Genomic DNA, 18,627 nt, shown 5'->3' with positions numbered 1-18,627 from the left:
AAGTGATGGAACCAGATGCCATGATCTTGATTTTCTGAATGTTGAGCTTTAAGCCCACCTTTTCACTCTCCTCTTTCACTTTCATCAAGAGACTTTTTAGTTCCTCTTCACTTTCTGCCATAAGGGTGGTGTCATCTGCATATCTGAGGTTATTGATATTATCAAGAGTTAGCCTCTTTTATTTCAGGACAATATTGTTAACCCTAACAGCTAGAATTTACTTACCTATAATTTCCATAGTTCTATAGTCCTAACTGTATATATATTACAGCTTTATAATTAATTTTTATACACTCAATATCTATTCAATACAATGCTTTTCTTCATTTTTTTCATTCAGTTATATAAAATTATATGCAGTTGGTATGTCAGAATTTGATACTAACATTGATAATTCAATGTGAAAATAAAATGAAGAGCTTATATTTTGGTTACATCAATTACTAGAAAAATGAAAAACAGCAAGGAAAGATCCTTGAAAAATACTCATTTTTTTTTTTTTTCTGATACTAAGCCAAACCAAAAGAGCAACAAACATCTAAAGAGTACTTAATTTTTAATGAGGGCAAGATATTTTTGCTTTAATGACAGACTCACCTGTTGGTTATCACTTTCTTACTGTTATAAGTTATTGTCCTGAACTTTTATTATAGCTGTTTCCTTTGTTATCTAAGTGTCATTATCACAAAACTAAGAATTCTTCTGACAGTTTTATAAAAAGTGTTAACAAAATATAAGTTACACATCCAAAGTTGAATATCATCTGTAAGCAGATTTAGAAAATAATATAAAATCTTTTGAAATTTGTATATTTATATATTGGATTTTTAATATTTAAAGATGAATTTTGAGAATTATCTTAGTAACTGTATTTTTTATTATGTTAATCCGTCGTAAGCTTTTATCCTGATCTCTCTTGCCTATATGGTAGGGTAATTTTTATTTTTTAAGATTTTTGGATGTGAACCATTTTTAAAATCTTTATTGAATTTGTTACAATATTGCTTCTGTTTTATGCTTTGGATTTTTGTACACAAGGCATGTGGGATTTTAGCTCCCCAACCAGAAATCAAACCTGCACCGCTTGCATTGGAAAGTGAGGTCTTAACCAGTGGACCATCAGGGAAGTCCCCCCCACGAGGATAGATAATTTGGGGTCATTGTTTTTTGTTGGTTCTTTTGTTGTTTCAGTATGGCAACGTATATTTTCTTTCTTTGCTTTTTTTTTAGGGGCTGCTTTCTTACCTCATCATTGATAGGCACACTTGCACTAAGCCTTACAATACCTCTATCCATAATAGCTGACATGTGTATGCAAAAGGTAAGGCAAACTATTTACTATATATTTTAAGTATATTATTAAATCAGAGCTAATAATGAAAGTTAAGGGACTGTGACTAAATTATAAAGATGACCATGAATAATACTTGGTGCCTTCTCTTCCAAGCTGTTTTACTACATAGAGATATAAAAAGTACCAAAGAAATGGTCATCTTTGTAATTTAGTCACATTTAGTTTTTTATTTAAAAAACAATTCTTTGTTATTTAATTTTGTTTTCTGATTCAGTATATTATTTATTTACTGTGGTTAAGAATGGAAATCTCTGTAATTGAGAATTAATTATGCTTCATATACCATGATTTTCAAATAATGTGAATATTATTAAATATATATAACACTAAAATCATACATCATATAATATCCAGGCCTTTCTACATCTTCAGGTCATAATCTTGAATATCAACCAAAATTAGTGAAACTAGGGAAATGATGCTTATCAGACAGACGATTTTGGTAGCTGCTGTGTAAATGAACTTTACCATACTGATATTTTGAAAAATCAGCTTTTTTGCAGATTTGAAAAATAAAAATTGAAGTTTAATTTTATTTTTGGATTTTTAAGAAGACCTGTAATAGCGAATTTAATTTTAGTAAATGATACTGTAATTTGTTCAAATATTTTAAGATGGAGGCAAAACAGAAGGGAAAATATATGTATATATAATTGATTAGAAAAACACACCGACAGTCACTTCTTGATTGCACATCAGGCATTTAGTTAAATGAGTAGGCTGCGCCTTTGGTGGGAATTAAGGGCAGAAGAAACATTCTGGAAAAAGTAGCAGGGTGTGTCCCAGAACTGCAATAGAAACATAGTGGGAGTAACTTACTTTCTTAGGTTTTTTTTTATTCTAATAGTGAAAGGTATTTATAGATATCAATAGTTTCTGAAAAATTTTGCATTCATTAACTTTATTTACTGTGCTTAAGATACATTTTGTTTTGTTTTGTTTTTAACTTATTGCTATTTGATATAATAGGAAGCATCCCTGATTGCATTCAGACTTATATTCAGATATATTCAGAAATTAGACTTTTTTTGTTTAGTTGGGCAGTTTTCATTGTTAATAAATGTCTTCATTTAAAAAAAAAAAATTGTCCTCATAGCTTGCTGGAATTCAAATTAGAAGTTTTTTATTATTTGGCAACATAAAAATAACTGCATTGTTAAAAGTGAACTTTGCCTGTAAAAGTCATCTAGAGTTTCACCTACCTTTATGAAGTTTGGTTTTTTCAGTAGGATTTTTTTAGGTGAATAGTCATGATATCATTCTGTCAACTATATTTGCGTTTTTAGCTCTAATTAGTCATAAGTTTTTTTATGCTGTATTTTTTCTGTTCTTGGGTCATTTAAATTCATCATGTTTTTTCTAGATGATTAAATATCCTGCAAATATTCCAAGAATATGCTACACCAATAGTTTGATAACCATGTGAAGACTTTTTAGTACTGCCTGCTAGGTGTTAGGCTGACTCAGCCTGTGTATATGTACCATATGAGAAGAATGTGCATGCTGAAATTTATTAGTGGTTTTCCTTGTGTTATGCATTATGAGTCCTTCATAAATAAATAATTATTTTCACAAATACTTTACTCTGACTAAAGCTAATATGAAAAGGAATAGTATATGTTTCCCACAAGAGGGAGTCTTGCCTTTGTTTCTATACCTCATTTCTTTAATACTTAGAAAGGGTAAGCAGTTTTTCTTCCCTATTTTAAAGATAGGAGTTACTGTTTTCATCATTATTTTGAAAGCAAACTACCAGTGTGTTGCAGCTGAGTCTCAATAATTAATCAGTGTAGGCTTTTTTGGTAATTGTTTTTGATCCTAAGTTGAATCTAGGTGGTAAAGGAAATAATTTTTTTTTTTTGGTAACTTTATGGGATCTCATTATTTTTAATTTTCTTGATGATCCAGGTAAAATGATGGTTTGAAGGGTCAGGATTAGCAATCTGAGAGCTCCTCACCTTTGAGGCTTTGCCTGTCTCCTTTGGCTCACATTTCCTAGTAAAAGTATTTCTCTTTGTAGTCTTTACTTGTGATTTCCTTTGGAATCTTTTTCTTTTTAAGCTGTATTTCATCAGTAAATTGTTTGCCAAAGTTTCACTTAAGAGTTTCATCTGTTTTCAGTACTGTCATAAGAAAAGACCCATAACATAACACAATATCACAGCTATAGCATAACTTAGTTTTTTATAAGTGGGAATTTAAAAAAAAATGACTTCAGAAACTAGAGGAGAAGAATCAACTTGAGAATAGTCAGTAATCAGTAAAGAACAAATGGGCAGTGTGATATGTAAGACAGATGCTTAAAAATTCATAATTCTATTTCTGGTGTACTCTGCCTAATAACTGAAAAGCATGGTTTCCTGCCTTTCCTTTAGGATATTTTCTAAGTAAGTAGTTATTTTTTTGGTAATTGAAGCAAGTGATTAGTATAAGTAAATCCTTATATTTAATAATAACATTCTTAATATATTGTCAGTGCTTAGTATTATTTTCTTGGTGTTTTAATTTATTTGTCCACGTTATCACAAATGTAAAAGTTGTGTTTAAGGGAAAATTGTCTTAATGATAATTGTGGGTTTTTTTTTTTCTTTTTTCCTATCTCTTATTTTTAGGTGCAGTTTTCTTGGTTATTTTTTGCAGGCGCTATCCCTGTATTTTTTTCATTTTTTATTGCAACTCTCCTGTGCCATTACAATAATTGGGATCCTGTGATGGTGGGAATCAGAAGAATTTTTGCCTTTATATGCAGAAAACATCGAATTCAGAAGTAGGTTAAGTTCCAATATAAATTTTTCAAATGTTTGCCAAGTATGGGAATCATACCATGCTGACCTAGCTTTTAGAGATTCTATGAAGAATTTTTAAAAGATTATAATATTATATATACAATGCCAGATAAAAGAATCTGTTCACATCTATGGGTGATAGGATAGTTTCTTCAAAACTGCTGTTTTTTAAAAAATGTTTTAATTAACAGGTGAAATCAAAGTGCTTACAGTTTTGCTGTAACAAATTTAAGTGTAGAAAAAATTTATTGATGTGAACAAAATTCATAATAAAATATGGTAACATTGCCTCATTTTCTTTTTCATTTTTTTTTTCAAGAGAGAAAGCATTTTATATTCTCTAAAACATTACATTACAGAATGTAAAGAACTTCTTACATTCTGTAAAGAACTTGGGACAGTTTGTTGAGCAGTCTTGCTCTAGTCCTAGGTCTGACCTCAGGCATTAGCCAGTGGAATAGATCATTTGTGAAAGTTCCTTTCAGGTCTAAAGCTTTCCTAACTATTGTCTTTTTTTTAAGGGTTCCAGAAGACAGTGAACAGTGTGAGAGTCTCATTCCTATGCACGGTGTTTCTCAGGAGGATGGCGCTAGTTAGCTATATTCCAGGTTTGTATGTTAGTGGGCATTAGTATTGAATAAGGTTCTTATTCTTTTAAAATGTTTACTTATTTTTATTTTTGGCTGTGCTGGGTCTTCTTTGCTGCGCTGGCTCTTCTTTAGTTGTGAGTGGGGGCTACTTGGTTGCCATATGCAGGATTCTCATCACAGTGGCTTCTCTTGTTGCAGAACACAGGCTCTAGAGCACACAGCCTTCAGTAGTTGCAGCATCTGGGCTCCTTAGTTGCAGCACCTGAGCTCTAGAGCAGTCTCAATAGTTGTGGCCCACAGGCTTAGTTGCTCCACAGCATGTGGGATCTTCCCGGATCAGGAATCGAACTCGTGTCCCCTGCATTGACAGGCAGATTCTTTACCACTGAACCACTGGGGAAGCCCAGGTTCTTATTCTCGTATTGCTCAAATACAGAATCAATTTCCTATAATTAATTTTTTTGAGAGTTGATACAGCTTAGAGGCTGAGAAAATCCAACTCTAGAGTCAAACTGCCTGGGATCCGATTCCAGCTTCTGTGTGTACTAGCTGTGTGACGTTATGCAAGGTTCGTAACCTCATTGTGCCTGTTTTCTTCTCTGTGAAGTGGGGTTGCAGAAGAACCTCCCTCACAAAGTTGTTAGAAGTATTGAATACTTGGTAAGTTTAAAACACATTAAATATGGTACCTGACCCAAATAAGTGATTACCAAGTATATCCAGTCCTTTCTCTATGCATGTGTGTGTTTACCATAACTGGCATGATTCATCCAACATATCCTGATTCTCTGACTATGCTTTTCTCTTAACAGTGTTTCAAGAACAGTTTGTTTGTTTGTTTGTTTGTTTTAATTTTAAGAAATAGTATCTTTTATATTTCTTACATGACAGAAAGAGTTTTATTGTGTTTTGGCTGCTGTGTCTTCACTGCTATGTGTGGGCTTTCTCTAGTAGCCACAAGTGGGGGCTACTCTAGTTGTGATGCATGGGATTCTTGTTGTGGTGGCTTCTCTTGTTATGGAGCACAGAACTCTTAGGCCTACGGGTTTAGTAGTTGTGACACATGGGCTTAGTTGTTCTATGGCATGTAGGATCTTCCAAGACCAGGGATCAAACCTGTGTCCCCTGCATTGACAGGCGGATTCCTAAGCACTGGACCACCAGGGAACCCCTGATTGGTCCCTTTTTCTTCTAGTTTTTACTCTTAGGATGGCTATGCATGCAATAGTGTGAAGAGTTAGAGTTCTATAAGACTTCTTGTTCAGTGCAGCTGTCTCCTGCCCTGCCTATATTGTTCTCACTTTTTTTCCCACCCTGAGGAGTCCCTTTAAACTCCTCATTGATTATTTCTGTATTTTACTCTCCATCTAAGTACCATGCTTATACTTCTATTTCTTGATTTTTCAGTTTCAGGCATCTTCAGTTGATTTTCCCACTATGGCAGTATAAGATAGGTTACTTTCAGCTTCCCCGTCCTCTGCTCCCACTCCACTTGCCTGCCTTCCAACCCTGTATCCTTCCTTCATCCTCATCATCCAGGATAGTTACGGTGTGGTTTGGATAGATATGTTATCAGTGTTTACCAAGTTATGACCATATAAATGTTATTTTTCCTGAACTATGTAGGATTGTGCCTGGCATTTAGAGAATTAACCTCAGATCTTCTCCTGGGATAGAGAAGAGGCACTTGACTAGCTGTGAAAAGTGAAGGGACGGCATCTGAGTATCTAATTGCCTTTTTCTATAAACTTTGTACCAATTTTAGTACGTTTTTAGTTGTACATTTTTTTAGTTTTTTAGTTGTACGTTTGTAGTCTACCTATTTTTAGTTGTTTCTTTTACCTCTCCCTACAGAGATACCTGGTTGTATTTCTTCATTGCTAACTAAGAATTAGCTGCTATATTCTTGTCTCTGTTCTTTGTCCATGTGGTTTAAACCTTAAAAAATCCCTTTATTGTCTTTCTCCTGAGGTTTTGGAGACAGTAGAACTAAATATGTATTTTGCCGTATTTAAATTTTTTAAAAATGCAAATAGTTATATAAAGCTTTTTTAGAACATACTTTATTTATTTATTTCACTATGTTGGGTCTTAGTTGCTACACATGGAATCTATCATCGAGGCATTTGTGCTTCTCTCTAGATACGGTGCCTGGGCTCTGGAGTGCACAGGCTCTCTAGTTGCAGGGCACAGGCTTAGTTGCCCCACAGCATGGGGGATCTTAGTTCCTTGACCAGGAGTTGAACCTGCATCCCCTGCATTGGAAGGTGGATTCTTAACCACTGAAGCATCAGGGAAGTCCCTCTTTAAATCTTTTTAATGCTTTAATTTATGCATTTTCCCTCCCTGGTATGCTGTGCATCATTTTCATATTCACATTCATACCCACTCTCACCCAGAAATTTTTGGAAGTGAGAGTAGGATAAAAGGAAGATAGTGAAGACTAAAGAAGATAGACTATAATAGAGTAGAATAAGGTAGACTGGGTTAGGCAGGAGTCTTTATCTCCACAGGGATAATGATAGGATGTATTATGAATAAAACTGTTATTTTGTGATCTTAAAATAGCTTCAGATGTCAGTCAACACGTAGAACTCACATACATCAGTTCTTAGTACTCACCTCAAGTTCTGGTATCCAGTTATTTAAGTATATAGACTGTTTGATATGTATTTCAATGTTAAGATAATTTGCCTTTTAAAATATAAATTAGAAAATTAAAAATGACAGTTGTAATCTAATGATGATTATGTGTTTGTTTTTATTTTTAGCTTGATGATGGAGTAGTATACAGCGAAGAGACAATCTCTGGCAAGTTTTTGTAGAAAAATGTTTCAGTGCCTAGTCTGAAAAATAACAGTTTCAGTTCTTTGGAACTCTAAAACATATTTTCCTCATATCTTTTGTCTTCATTTTCATAATGAAGTACTTTGCTATGTAGCTGTGTACATACCACTACAGTTATAGGAAGTTTCGGTCTACAGTCCATCTAAAGGACCAACCTGCCTTATACATCTCAAGGAATTCAACTGATGAAATAATTTGAACTAATCAAAGAATAAAATTTTAATGTTCTGAAGACTTTATTTTCACTTATTATTTGTTAAATGCTGGACTATATTAGGAAAATGTTTTCAGAAATCATTTTAAGTACATAGATCAGTGTTTCTTACAGGTAAAATGCTAAAATAAGCTGCCTATAATAGGTACGAATTATATTTTTGAGTTTTGTAGAATATTACAAATTAACAAAACAAAAAGTGTTTAATTTATGCAACAAATATGTTCACACAAATTTGGTAGGACTTTAAAAGAATCAATGTTTGACAGATCTGTTTCATTTACACTGCATATACTGTATTATCTTTCATAGCATTAGGTGCCTTGTACTTTAAATCTGTGACAAACCATGACGAATTTTTAAAGGGGAAGTATTACTGTAAAATGAAGAATTATGTATTTCTAAAGGCTGTAATGCTGTAAATTTAATTGATAAAGCTCTGCTTATTTAGAGTTTTGAAGAAATATCCTCTCTTCAATTGAACATTTTCATAATGGAATGATGTAAATTGAAGTGATGAAGTATTATTAAAATAAAATGTTTATATATATGTGTGTGTGTATTACAGATCTACCAATTGGTTTCTGATTTTTTCATATATAAATATGCAAAATTGTTCTAGAACTGGATGCCTCTTTTTAAAATAATTTTAGTTTTCCTAAATAAATTTTTATGATTAAAAACCAAAGAAGGGAGGCAAGAAGAAATTCTACTTTAAAAATTACAGTTGTACTTTTCCTCTACCAAGATTAAATTAAGTATAAAATACTCCTGATTTAACTCTTAGACTTACATCCTTATTGTGCAGCTGCTCCTGGACTTTACTCACTGTAGACCTCAGAGGATTAATGTATGTCCCAGAATCCATTCAGTCTTTTGATTAATCAGAACCCATTTCCTTCTCAAGTTTTGTGAGACTAGTTCATTTCTCTTTAGAATTTCTAAAGAATTGAATTATGATTCAGTTCAAAGAATTATGATTTTTAAGAATTCCCTTTGTAATGCTTAGCTTCAGTTTGTCTTATTCACAATCTTAAAATTTCTTTGGTGTTACTATAAGTCTAAAGTGAAGTTTAGTTTGTCCTGAGAATTTTTATATTACATTAATTTAGAAGATTATTTCTTGCTAACATTAAATTTTAAAAAATAGACATCTGTTCTCCTATTTGGTGCCACCAATAAATCTTATGCTGAAAATCATAATTGATTTTGTTAGCTTGGCACAGGTTAAAGGCGTGTAAAGAATGTGGACTTCTAAGAAATTTTATCCTGGGAAGAACTACTGAAGTAACATTTCAGTTACTCAAAGACTAAGTTTGGTTGAAATTTATTATCTGTATACCTCTCTACTTTCTATTTTTGCTGTTTTGACCATTGCCAGTACTTCTTGGCAATTACAGGATGAAATAGTTGAAACAGTGATAGTGAAATTAAAACTTTAAATTATTCTCTAAATATGGTAGGAAAAGAAGTTGAAGTCAGAAGTTTTTAGTTGTCCATGTGCTCTGTGTTCATATGCCATACAGATCATGTGTTGTCACTCAGGATTCCAGAAGTAGTAAGCCTTGTTAATATATTGGAAAAATCTTGAGGAGGTCTTCTTCCATTTGGCTATTATGCTTTTTATCAATGAACAGCCTCTTTAGAAGGAAGCAGTATTATTGCTTCCCTGAAAGTATGAATTACTACTGCTTTGCAGTATTATCTTCTCTCCTAGTTATATCTATGTCAATGTTTTTTATATTTGAATACTGTAACCAGTGCAAATGAGCAGTTGAGGACTTCCTTCCTGCATCTTTGTAGTTGAGGGTTCATCTTCTCAAGAAATAGTTATGGTAGATTACTTCCATGCTGTGATTACCTAGAAATCTAGCTAACAGGGCTCTGTCAGAATGTGACAGCAGTCACATTGTGGACCTTTGGAACTATTGGGAGAGGCTACATTGAAGTATTTGCTAACGTCCTTCATCTCTTGGAACAGTGTTGGCCTGTGATTATATTTTTCTGAATCTAAAGACCCAAATAGAGATTTCTAATATCTTGTTTCAGTCTTCTACTTTTCTTCCCATACATAATTTAAATCCCATTATTGTATAATGTTTCAAATTATGACCTTGATGAAAGGGAGTCTGCTGTTTTGTACTATGTGTTAAACGAACATCAGAATCTCTACTAAAACAAAACCAAAAAGCGAGGCAGCCTTAAAAGCTTAGGTGAACACTTTGAAGCTTAAAAAAGCCATTAGGGGTACATAAGATACCTATAATTATTCCTGTAAATAAATTTTGATTTAAAAAAATGATTTTTTTAATTGACTTCTATCAGCCTGATTAACCCCTTAAACTGATTTTTCCACTGGCAAGGAACAAATAAAATTCATTTTTTCTATAGAATTGAGCTCACAAGGTAAAATGAATGTTCTCAGAATTATACAGTCTTATTTCAGAAAGAATGCTAATGCTTTATAGTCAGTCGTGCAGAGCCAATTTGGGGTTGCAAGGTATGACTGCTATGGAATCCAAGGTTTTTCGTCAGGCACTTTGGTAAGATCTGTAACACTAATTCTCAGTGTGCTGGCTGAAGAAGCAAAATGTCCTTAAGGAAGGATAAAGTAGGAATTAATTTTAACATATATTTCCCAGAATCGTATTAGCAAATAAATGAAATGTTATTTTTATATCAAGCAATTCTAGTTGTAATCCTGCATCATTTCTGCCTACTTTCTTTTTGAAATAGTTATTACTAAATAATATTATAGGAAGAGTGAAAAAAAAACAGAAATGACTGTTAGCTGTGACATCTGCAGATTTATATGGCTAGCATAATTGTGTGCTGACTTTTCTTCAGTAGTGACAAGGCATACATGCAGAATTTGAAGGTAGGGTTCTACTTTATTAGTATGTCATGTACCAAAGATTCCATTTAGATAAATTGAGGTACTTTTTTTACATAGACTTGCAGGTTTTAGACCCACCCCATTTCCTTTTTAATACTATTAGTTTCATTCATCTGTGGAAAAATTAAGTATTTCATAGTTCATACTCTATATATACTCCATAGGAGATTTCCTTTTAAATATTGGGAACCTTTAAAAAACTGGAGATAGAAAAGGGGTTCATTATAAATTTGAAGCAAATAATGACCACCGAGAATTTATTGTTATATTAACATGAAACTTTTTTATTTTTGCCATCAGGCACCAAGAGTACATGATAATTGAAATCTCTATTTTAATTTTAACTCATTTTAATGATTACCTTATTTTCATTGTGATTTTTTTGTTTGTTTTCTAAGAAAAAATTGTGCTTTATGTATCTTAGAAACTAAGCATCTTTTAATGTCATTGCATTTATAAAACAATGCTTTCCTATAAAATTTCCTATATGAAATATATATATTAGAATGACAGCTAATGAAATCATTGACATATATTTAAGGGAAAATTGCATATGAAAAGAAATTAGTATTCTTTGGTTAGGCGTATTTGCCAAAATGCTAAAGTGAAATGGCAAAATCTCCAATGAGAACATTTTGAATTTTTGTAACAAATGATTTTATTTTTCATATGGGGGTTTGGAGTGGAGAAGTACTCAGATGATGACATGATTTCCTTCATGATACTAATATTTTAAAGGTGGAAAAGAAAACCCTCCAAATTGAAACTTTGAACAAGGTAATTCACTAAATTCCTACTTGGTTTTCCTATACCTAGTTTTAATTATGGCAAATAATAATAAAGTCAGGCATTGGTATTTGTTAACTTCAGTGGATCTTTGTAAGACAGGCAGAGATTTTTGTTTCAAGAATCTTATTTATTTTGGACATAAGGTGAAAACAGCCTCAGAATCTTACTGCCAGTATTTGTTTATTCAGAATAGCTCTCAATTTTCTTTTTTTTCTCAACAAAAAAATTCAGTGTCAATCAGTTAGATCATGTAACATCCAAAGCAAAATTTTGTGGAAGGCTATCTGTGTCATGATATTCTGGTATAAAGGGTAATACACTAAGTTCTTTTGACCTCTGCAGTAGTTTAGTGCAAAATTATATGTATTTTAATATATGTGTTCCAAGTAGAGTTTTTGAGAGACAATGTACTAAAAGACCAGTGGCTCTAAAACTTGAGGATTTCACCAGCATCTCTTGCGGGGCTTGCTGGTCCCCACTCCACAGTTTCTGATTGAGAAGTGTTAGAGATGGCCTGGGAATTTGCATGTCTAACAGTTTCCAGGTAATGCTCCTGCTGCTGGTCCTAGGAATCATTTGTGAATCATTACCCTGAGGAAACAGTCTTGTTCTGATAGGTGGGGCCATGCTCAGTAAATCTTTAATCCAATTTTCTGTCTCCCATGGGTGGGGCTGTGTTCCCTCCCTGTTGTTTGACCTGAGGCCAAGCTCTGGTGGAAGTAATGAAGATAATGGCAACCTCCTTCAAAAAGAGTATTAAAGATTTACTGAACATGACTCTTCTGCAAAGAGAATGCACTGGTCATAGCAAACACCCTCTTCCAACAACATAAGAGAAGACTGTACACATGGACATCACCAGATGGTCAATACCAAATTCAGATGGATTATATTCTTTGCAGCCAAAGATGGAGATGCTGTATACAGTCAGCAAAAACAAGACTGGGAACTGACTGTGGCTCAGATCATGAACTCCTTATTGCCAAATTCAGACTTAAATTGAAGAAAGTAGGGAAAACCATTAGACCATTCAGGTATGACCTAAATCAAATCCCTTATGATTATACAGTGGAAGTGAGAAGTAGATTTAAGGGACTAGATCTGATAGAGTGCCTGACGAACTATGAGCATAGGTTCCTGACATTGTACAGAAGACAGGGATCAAGACCATCCCCAAGAAAAAGAAATGCAAAAAGGCAAAATGGTTGTCTGAGGAGGCTTCTCAAATAGCTGTGAAAAGAAGCCAAAAGCAAAGGAGAAAAGGAAGGATATACCCATTTGAATCTAGAGTTCCAAAGAATAGCAAGGAGAGATAAGAAAGCCTTCCTCAGTGATCAGTGCAAAGAAATAGAGGAAAACAATAGAATGGAAAAAAAACTATAGATCTCTTCAAGAAAATTAGAGATACCAAGGGAACATTTCATGCAAAGATGGGCTCAATAAAGGACAGAAATGGTGTGGGCCTAACAGAAGCAGAAGACATTAAGAAGAGGTGGCAAGAATACACAGAAGAGCTATGCAAAGATATTCATGACACAGATAAGCATGTAGGTGTGATCATTCACCTAGAGCCAGACATCCTGGAATGTGAAGTCAAGTGGGCCTTTTGAAGCATCACTAGGAACAAAGCTAGTGGAGGTGATGAAATTCCAGTTGAGCTATTTCAAATCCTAAAAGATGATGCTATTAAAATACTGCACTCAGTATTCCAGCAAATTTGGAAAACTCAGCAGTGGCCACAGGACTGCAAAAGGTCAATTTTCATTCCAATCCCTAAGAAAGGCAATGCCAAAGAATGCTTAAACTACCATACAATTGCACTCATCTCACACGCTAGCAAAGTAATGCTCAAAATTCTCCAAGCCAGGCTTCAACAGTACTGAACCGTGAACTTCAGATATTCAAGCTGGTTTTAGACAAGGCAGAGGAACCAGAGATCAAATTCCCAAAATCCACTGGATCATAGAAAAAGCAAGAGAGTTCTAGAAAAAACATCTATTTCTGCTTTATTGACTGTGCCAAAGCCTTTGACTGTGTAGATCACATAAACTGTGGAAAATTCTGAAAGAGATGGTAATAGCAGGCCACCTGACCTGCCTCTTGAGAAATCTGTATGCAGGTCAGGAAGCAACAGTTAGAACTGGACATGGAACAACAGACTGGTTCCAAATAGGAAAAGGAGCACACCAAGGCTGTATTTTGTCACCATGCTTATTTAACTTACATGCAGAGTACATCATGAGACATGCTGGGCTGGAAGAAGCACAAGCTAGAATCAAGATTGCTGGGAGAAATATCAGTAACCTCAGATGTGCAGATGACACCACCATTATAGCAGAAAATGAAGAAGAGCTAAAGAACCTCTTGATGAAAGCGAAAGCAGAGACTGAAAAAGTTGGCTTAAAGTTCAACATTCAGAAAACTAAGATCATGGCATCTGGTCCCATCACTTCATGGCAAATAAATGTGAAACAGTGGGCTCCAAAATCACTGCAGATGGTGACTGCAGCCATGAAATAAAAAGACACTCCTTGGAAGAAAAGTTATGACCAACCTAGACAGCATACTAAAAAGCAAAGATATTAGCAACAAAGGTCCATCTAGTCAAGGCTGTGGTTTTTCCAGTAGTTATGTTAGATGTGAGTTGGACTATAAAGAAAGCTGAGCATTGAAGAATTGATGCTTTTGAACTGTGATGTTGGAGAAGACTCTTGAAAGTCCCTTGGACTGCAAGAACATCCAACCAGTCCATCCTAGAGGAAATAAGTCCTGAATGTTCATGGAAGGACTGATGTTGAAGCTGAAACTCCAATACTTTGCCCACTTGATGCGAAGAACTGACTCATTTGAAAAGACCCTGATGCTAGGAAAGATTGAAGGCAGGAAGAGAATGGAATGACAGAGGATGAGATGGTTGGATGGCATCACCAACTCAATTGACATGAGTTTGAGTAAACTCCAGGAGTTGGTGATGGACAGGGAGGCATGGCGTGCTGCAGTCCATGGGGTTGCAAAGAGCTGGACATGAATAAGCAATTGAACTGAACTGAGCTTTGCCCAGGACCCAGAGATTCCTCAGAGACTGTGACATAATTGTGTTTGAGTGTCTCCTGTGGAGATATGGGTCAGTGGTGGTCTGCTGCAGGGGCAAGGGCTCTGGGTGCAGTAGACCGGTGTGTCGCATAAGCCCTCTTGGAGGCCATTGCCATTAATTCCACCATAGTGCTGCCAGAACATACCCAGGACTGGGGAAACAGACTCTTGGTGGTTATAAACAAAACATTGTGTGCACCAGGACCCAGGAGAAAGGAGCAGTGACCCCACAAGAGACTGACCCTGACTTGCCCAGGAGTATCCAGGAGTCTCTGGCAGAGTGTGGGTTGTTGGCGGTGGCCTGCTGCAATACTGGGGGCACTGAATGCAGCAGTGCTTGCATGGTACCTTTTAAAGGAGGTCACAATTATCTTTATTATCTCCACCATAGTTTGGCCCCAGGTAAATAACAGGGAGGAACACAGCACCACCCATCAAGAGAAAATTGGATTCAAGGTTTACTGCCCATTCATGGCTCTGCCCATCAGAACAAGACCAAGTTTCCCACTCAGTCAGACTCTCCCATCAGGAAGATTCCATAAGCCTTTTATCCTTCTCCATCAGAGGGCAGACAAACTGATAACCACAATCACAGAAAACTAACCAATCTGATCACATGGACCACAGCCTTGTCCAATTCAATGAAACTATGAGCCATGCCATGTAGGGCCACCCAAGACAGACAGGTCATGGTGGAGAGTTCTGACAAAACATCTTACACTGGAGAAGGGAATGGCAAACCACTTCAGTATTTTTGCCTTGAGAGCCCCATGAACAGTATGAAAAGGCAAAAAGATAGGACACTGAAAGATAAATTCCCCAGGTTGGTAGGTGCCCCATATGCTACTGGAGATCAGTGGAGAAATAACCAGAAAGAATGAAGAGATGGAGCCAAAGCAAAAACAATACCAAAAAAAAAAAAAAAAAAAACAGTTCTGAATGTGACTGGTGATGGAAGTAGAGTCTGATGCTGTAAAGAGCAATATAGCATAGGAGTCTGGAATGTTAGGTCCATGAATCAAGGCAAATTGGAAGTGGTCAAACAGGAAATGGCAAGAGTGAACATCAACTTTTTAGGAATCAGCAAACTAAAATGGACTGGAATGGGTGAATTTTAACTCAGATGACTATTATATCTGCTACTGTGGGCAGTAATCCCTTAGAAGAAATGGAGTAGCCCTCATAGTCAACAAAAGAGTCCAAAATGCAGCACTTGGATGCAATCTCAAAAATGACAGAATGATCTTTGCTAGTTTACAAGGAAAATCATTCAATATCACAGTAATCCAACTCTATGCTCTGACCAGTAATGCTGAACAAGCTGAAGTTGAATGGTTCTATGAAGACCTACAAGGCCTTCTAGAACTAACACCCAAGAAAGTTGTCCTTTTCATTATAGTGGACTGGGACGCAAAACTAGGAAGGCAAGAAATACCTGGAGTAACAGGCAAATTTGGCCTTGGAGTACAGAATGAAGCAGGGCAAAGGCTAATAGAGTTTTTACAGGAGAATTCACTGGTTATAGCAAACACCCTCTTCCAACAACACAAGAGAAGACCCTACTACACATGGACATCACCAGATGGTCAATATCAAAATCAGATTGATTAATACTCTTTGCAGCCGAAGATGGAGAAGCTCTAAACAGTTAGCAAAAACAAGACTGGGAGCTGACTATGGCTCAGATCATGAACTCCTTATTGCCAAATTCAGACTTAAATTGAAGAAAGTACGGAAAACTGCTAGACCTTTCAGGTAGGATCTAAATCAAATCCCTTATGATACAGTGGAAGTGACAAATAGATTCAAGGGATTAGATCTGAAAGAGTGCCTGAAGAACTATGGACAGAAGTTTGTGACATAGTACAGGAGGCAGCGATCAAGACCATCCCCAAGAAAAAGAAATGCAAAAAGGCAAAATGGTTGTCTGAGGAGGCCTTAGAAACAGCTGAGAAAAGAAAAGAAGTGAAAGGCAAAGGAGAAAAGGAAAGATACACCCATTTGAATGCAGAGTTCCAAAGAATAGCAAAGAGAGATAAGAAAGCCTTCCTCAGTGATCAGTGCAAAGAAATAGAGGAAAACAATGGAATGGGAAGGACCAGATATCTCTTCAAGAAAATTAGAGATACCAAGGGAACATTTCATGCAAAGATGGGCACAATTCATTGTGAGCAGAAATGGTAGTGACCTAACAGAAGCAGAAGACATTAAGAAGAGGTGGCAAGAATACACAGAAGAACTATACAAAAAAGATCTTTAAGACCCAGATAACCACAATGGTGTGATCACTCACCTAGAGCCAGATATCCTGGAATGTGAAGTCAGGTGGACGTTAGGAAGCATCACTAGGAACAAAGCTAGTGGAGGTGATGAAATTCCAGTCAAGCTATTTCAAATGCCGAAAGATGATGCTGTGAAAGTGCTGCACTCAGTATTCCAGGAAATGTGGAAAACTCAGCAGTGGCCACCGGACTGGAAAAGGTCAGTTTCATTCCAATTTCTAAGAAAGGCAATGCCAAGGAATGCTCAAAGGACCACACAGTTGCACTCATCTCACACACTAGCAAAGTAATGCTCAAAATTCTCCAAGCCAGGCTTCCACGTGGACCATGAACTACCAGATGTTCAAGATAGATTTAGAAAAGTCAGAGGAACCAGAGATCAAATTGCCAAAAACCACTGGATCATCGAAAAAACAAGAGAGTTCCAGAAAAACATCTACTTCTGCTTTATTGACTATGCCAAAGCTTTTGACTGTGTAGATCACAATAAACTGTGGAAAATTCTGAAAGAGATGGAAATAGCAGACCACCTGACCTGCCTCTTCAAAAATCTGTTTGCAGGTCAGGAAGCCACAGTTAGAACTGGACATGGAACAGACTGGTTCTAAATAGGAAAAGGAGTACGTCAAGGCTGCATATTGTCACCCTGCTTATTTAACTTATATGCAGAGTACATCATGAGAAACACTGGGCTGGAAGAAGCACAAGCTGGAATCAAGATTGCCGGGAGAAATATTAATAACCTCAGATAATGCAGATGATACCACCCTTATGGCAGAAAGTGAAGAGGAACTAAAAAGCCTCTTGATGAAGGTGAAAGAGGAGAGTGAAAAAGTTGGCTTAAAGCTCAACATTCATAAAATGAATATCATGACATCTGGTCCCATCACTTCATGGCAAAATAGATGGGGAAACAGTGGAAACAGTGGGGCTCCAAAATCACTGCAGATGGTGATTGCAGCCATGAAATTAAAAGACGCTTACTCCTTGAAAGGAAAGTTATGACCAACCTAGATAGCATATTAAAAAGTAGAGACATTACTTTGGCAACAAAGGTCTGTCTAGTCAAGGCCACGGTTTTTCCAGTGGTCATGCATGGATATGAGAATTGGACTGTGAAGAAAGCTGAGCACTGAAGAATTGATGCTTTTGAACTGTGGTGTTGGAGAAGACTCTTGAGAGTCCCTTGGACTGCAAGGAGGTCCAATCAGTCCATTCTAAAGGAGATCAGTCCTGGGTGTTCATTGGAAGGACTGATGCTAAAGCTGAAACTCCAATACTTTGGCCACCTCATGTGAAGAGTTGACTCATTGGAAAAGACCCTGATGCTGCGAGGTATTGGGGGCAGGAGGAGAAGGGGACAACAGAGGATGAGATGGCTGATGGCATCACCGGCTTGATGGACATGAGTTTAAATAGACTCCAGGAGTTGGTGATGGACAGGGAGGCCTGGCGTGCTGTAATTCACGGGGTCGCAAAGAGTCGGACACAACTGAGCAACTGAACTGAATTGAACTGAACTGAACATCACACAAAATGCCAGGCTGGATGAAGCACAAGCTGGAATTGAGATTGCCGGGAGAAATATCAATAACCTTAGATATGCAGGTGACGCCACTCTTATGGCAGAAAGAGAAGAGGAACTAAAGAGCCTCTTGATGAAAATGAAAGAGGAGAGTGAAAAAGCTGGCTTAAACTCAACATTCAGAAAACAAAGATCATGGCATCTGATCCCATCACTTCATGGCAAATAGATTGGGAAACAGTGAAAACAGT

General features: G+C 36.1%; 1 protein-coding gene across 4 annotated transcripts in view; it reads left to right on the top strand.

The window, feature by feature from the left end:
- The window catches only part of SLC35F5 (solute carrier family 35 member F5), a 39,658-nt gene extending 31,849 nt beyond the window's left edge, over positions 1 to 7,809 (top strand). For 3 of the 4 annotated variants that reach the window (XM_019973712.2, XM_070768664.1, XM_070768666.1), the window contains exons 13-16: positions 1,231 to 1,321; positions 3,967 to 4,121; positions 4,662 to 4,748; positions 7,502 to 7,809. In XM_019973712.2, coding sequence (XP_019829271.1) covers positions 1,231 to 1,321; positions 3,967 to 4,121; positions 4,662 to 4,737 — 322 coding nt within the window. In that variant the 3' untranslated portion in view covers positions 4,738 to 4,748; positions 7,502 to 7,809. Of the gene's footprint in view, positions 1 to 1,230; positions 1,322 to 3,966; positions 4,122 to 4,661; positions 4,749 to 7,501 lie in introns of those variants that run through there. The other variant, XR_011560953.1, reaches the window with a different exon arrangement.
- The last annotated feature ends 10,818 nt before the right edge of the window (positions 7,810 to 18,627 follow it).

The sequence above is a fragment of the Bos indicus genome, chromosome 2, assembly GCF_029378745.1.
Source record: "Bos indicus isolate NIAB-ARS_2022 breed Sahiwal x Tharparkar chromosome 2, NIAB-ARS_B.indTharparkar_mat_pri_1.0, whole genome shotgun sequence".
Lineage (NCBI taxonomy): Eukaryota > Metazoa > Chordata > Mammalia > Artiodactyla > Bovidae > Bos > Bos indicus.
Note: the sequence above shows the minus strand (reverse complement) of the source record. Positions and strands in the feature narration are given on the sequence as shown.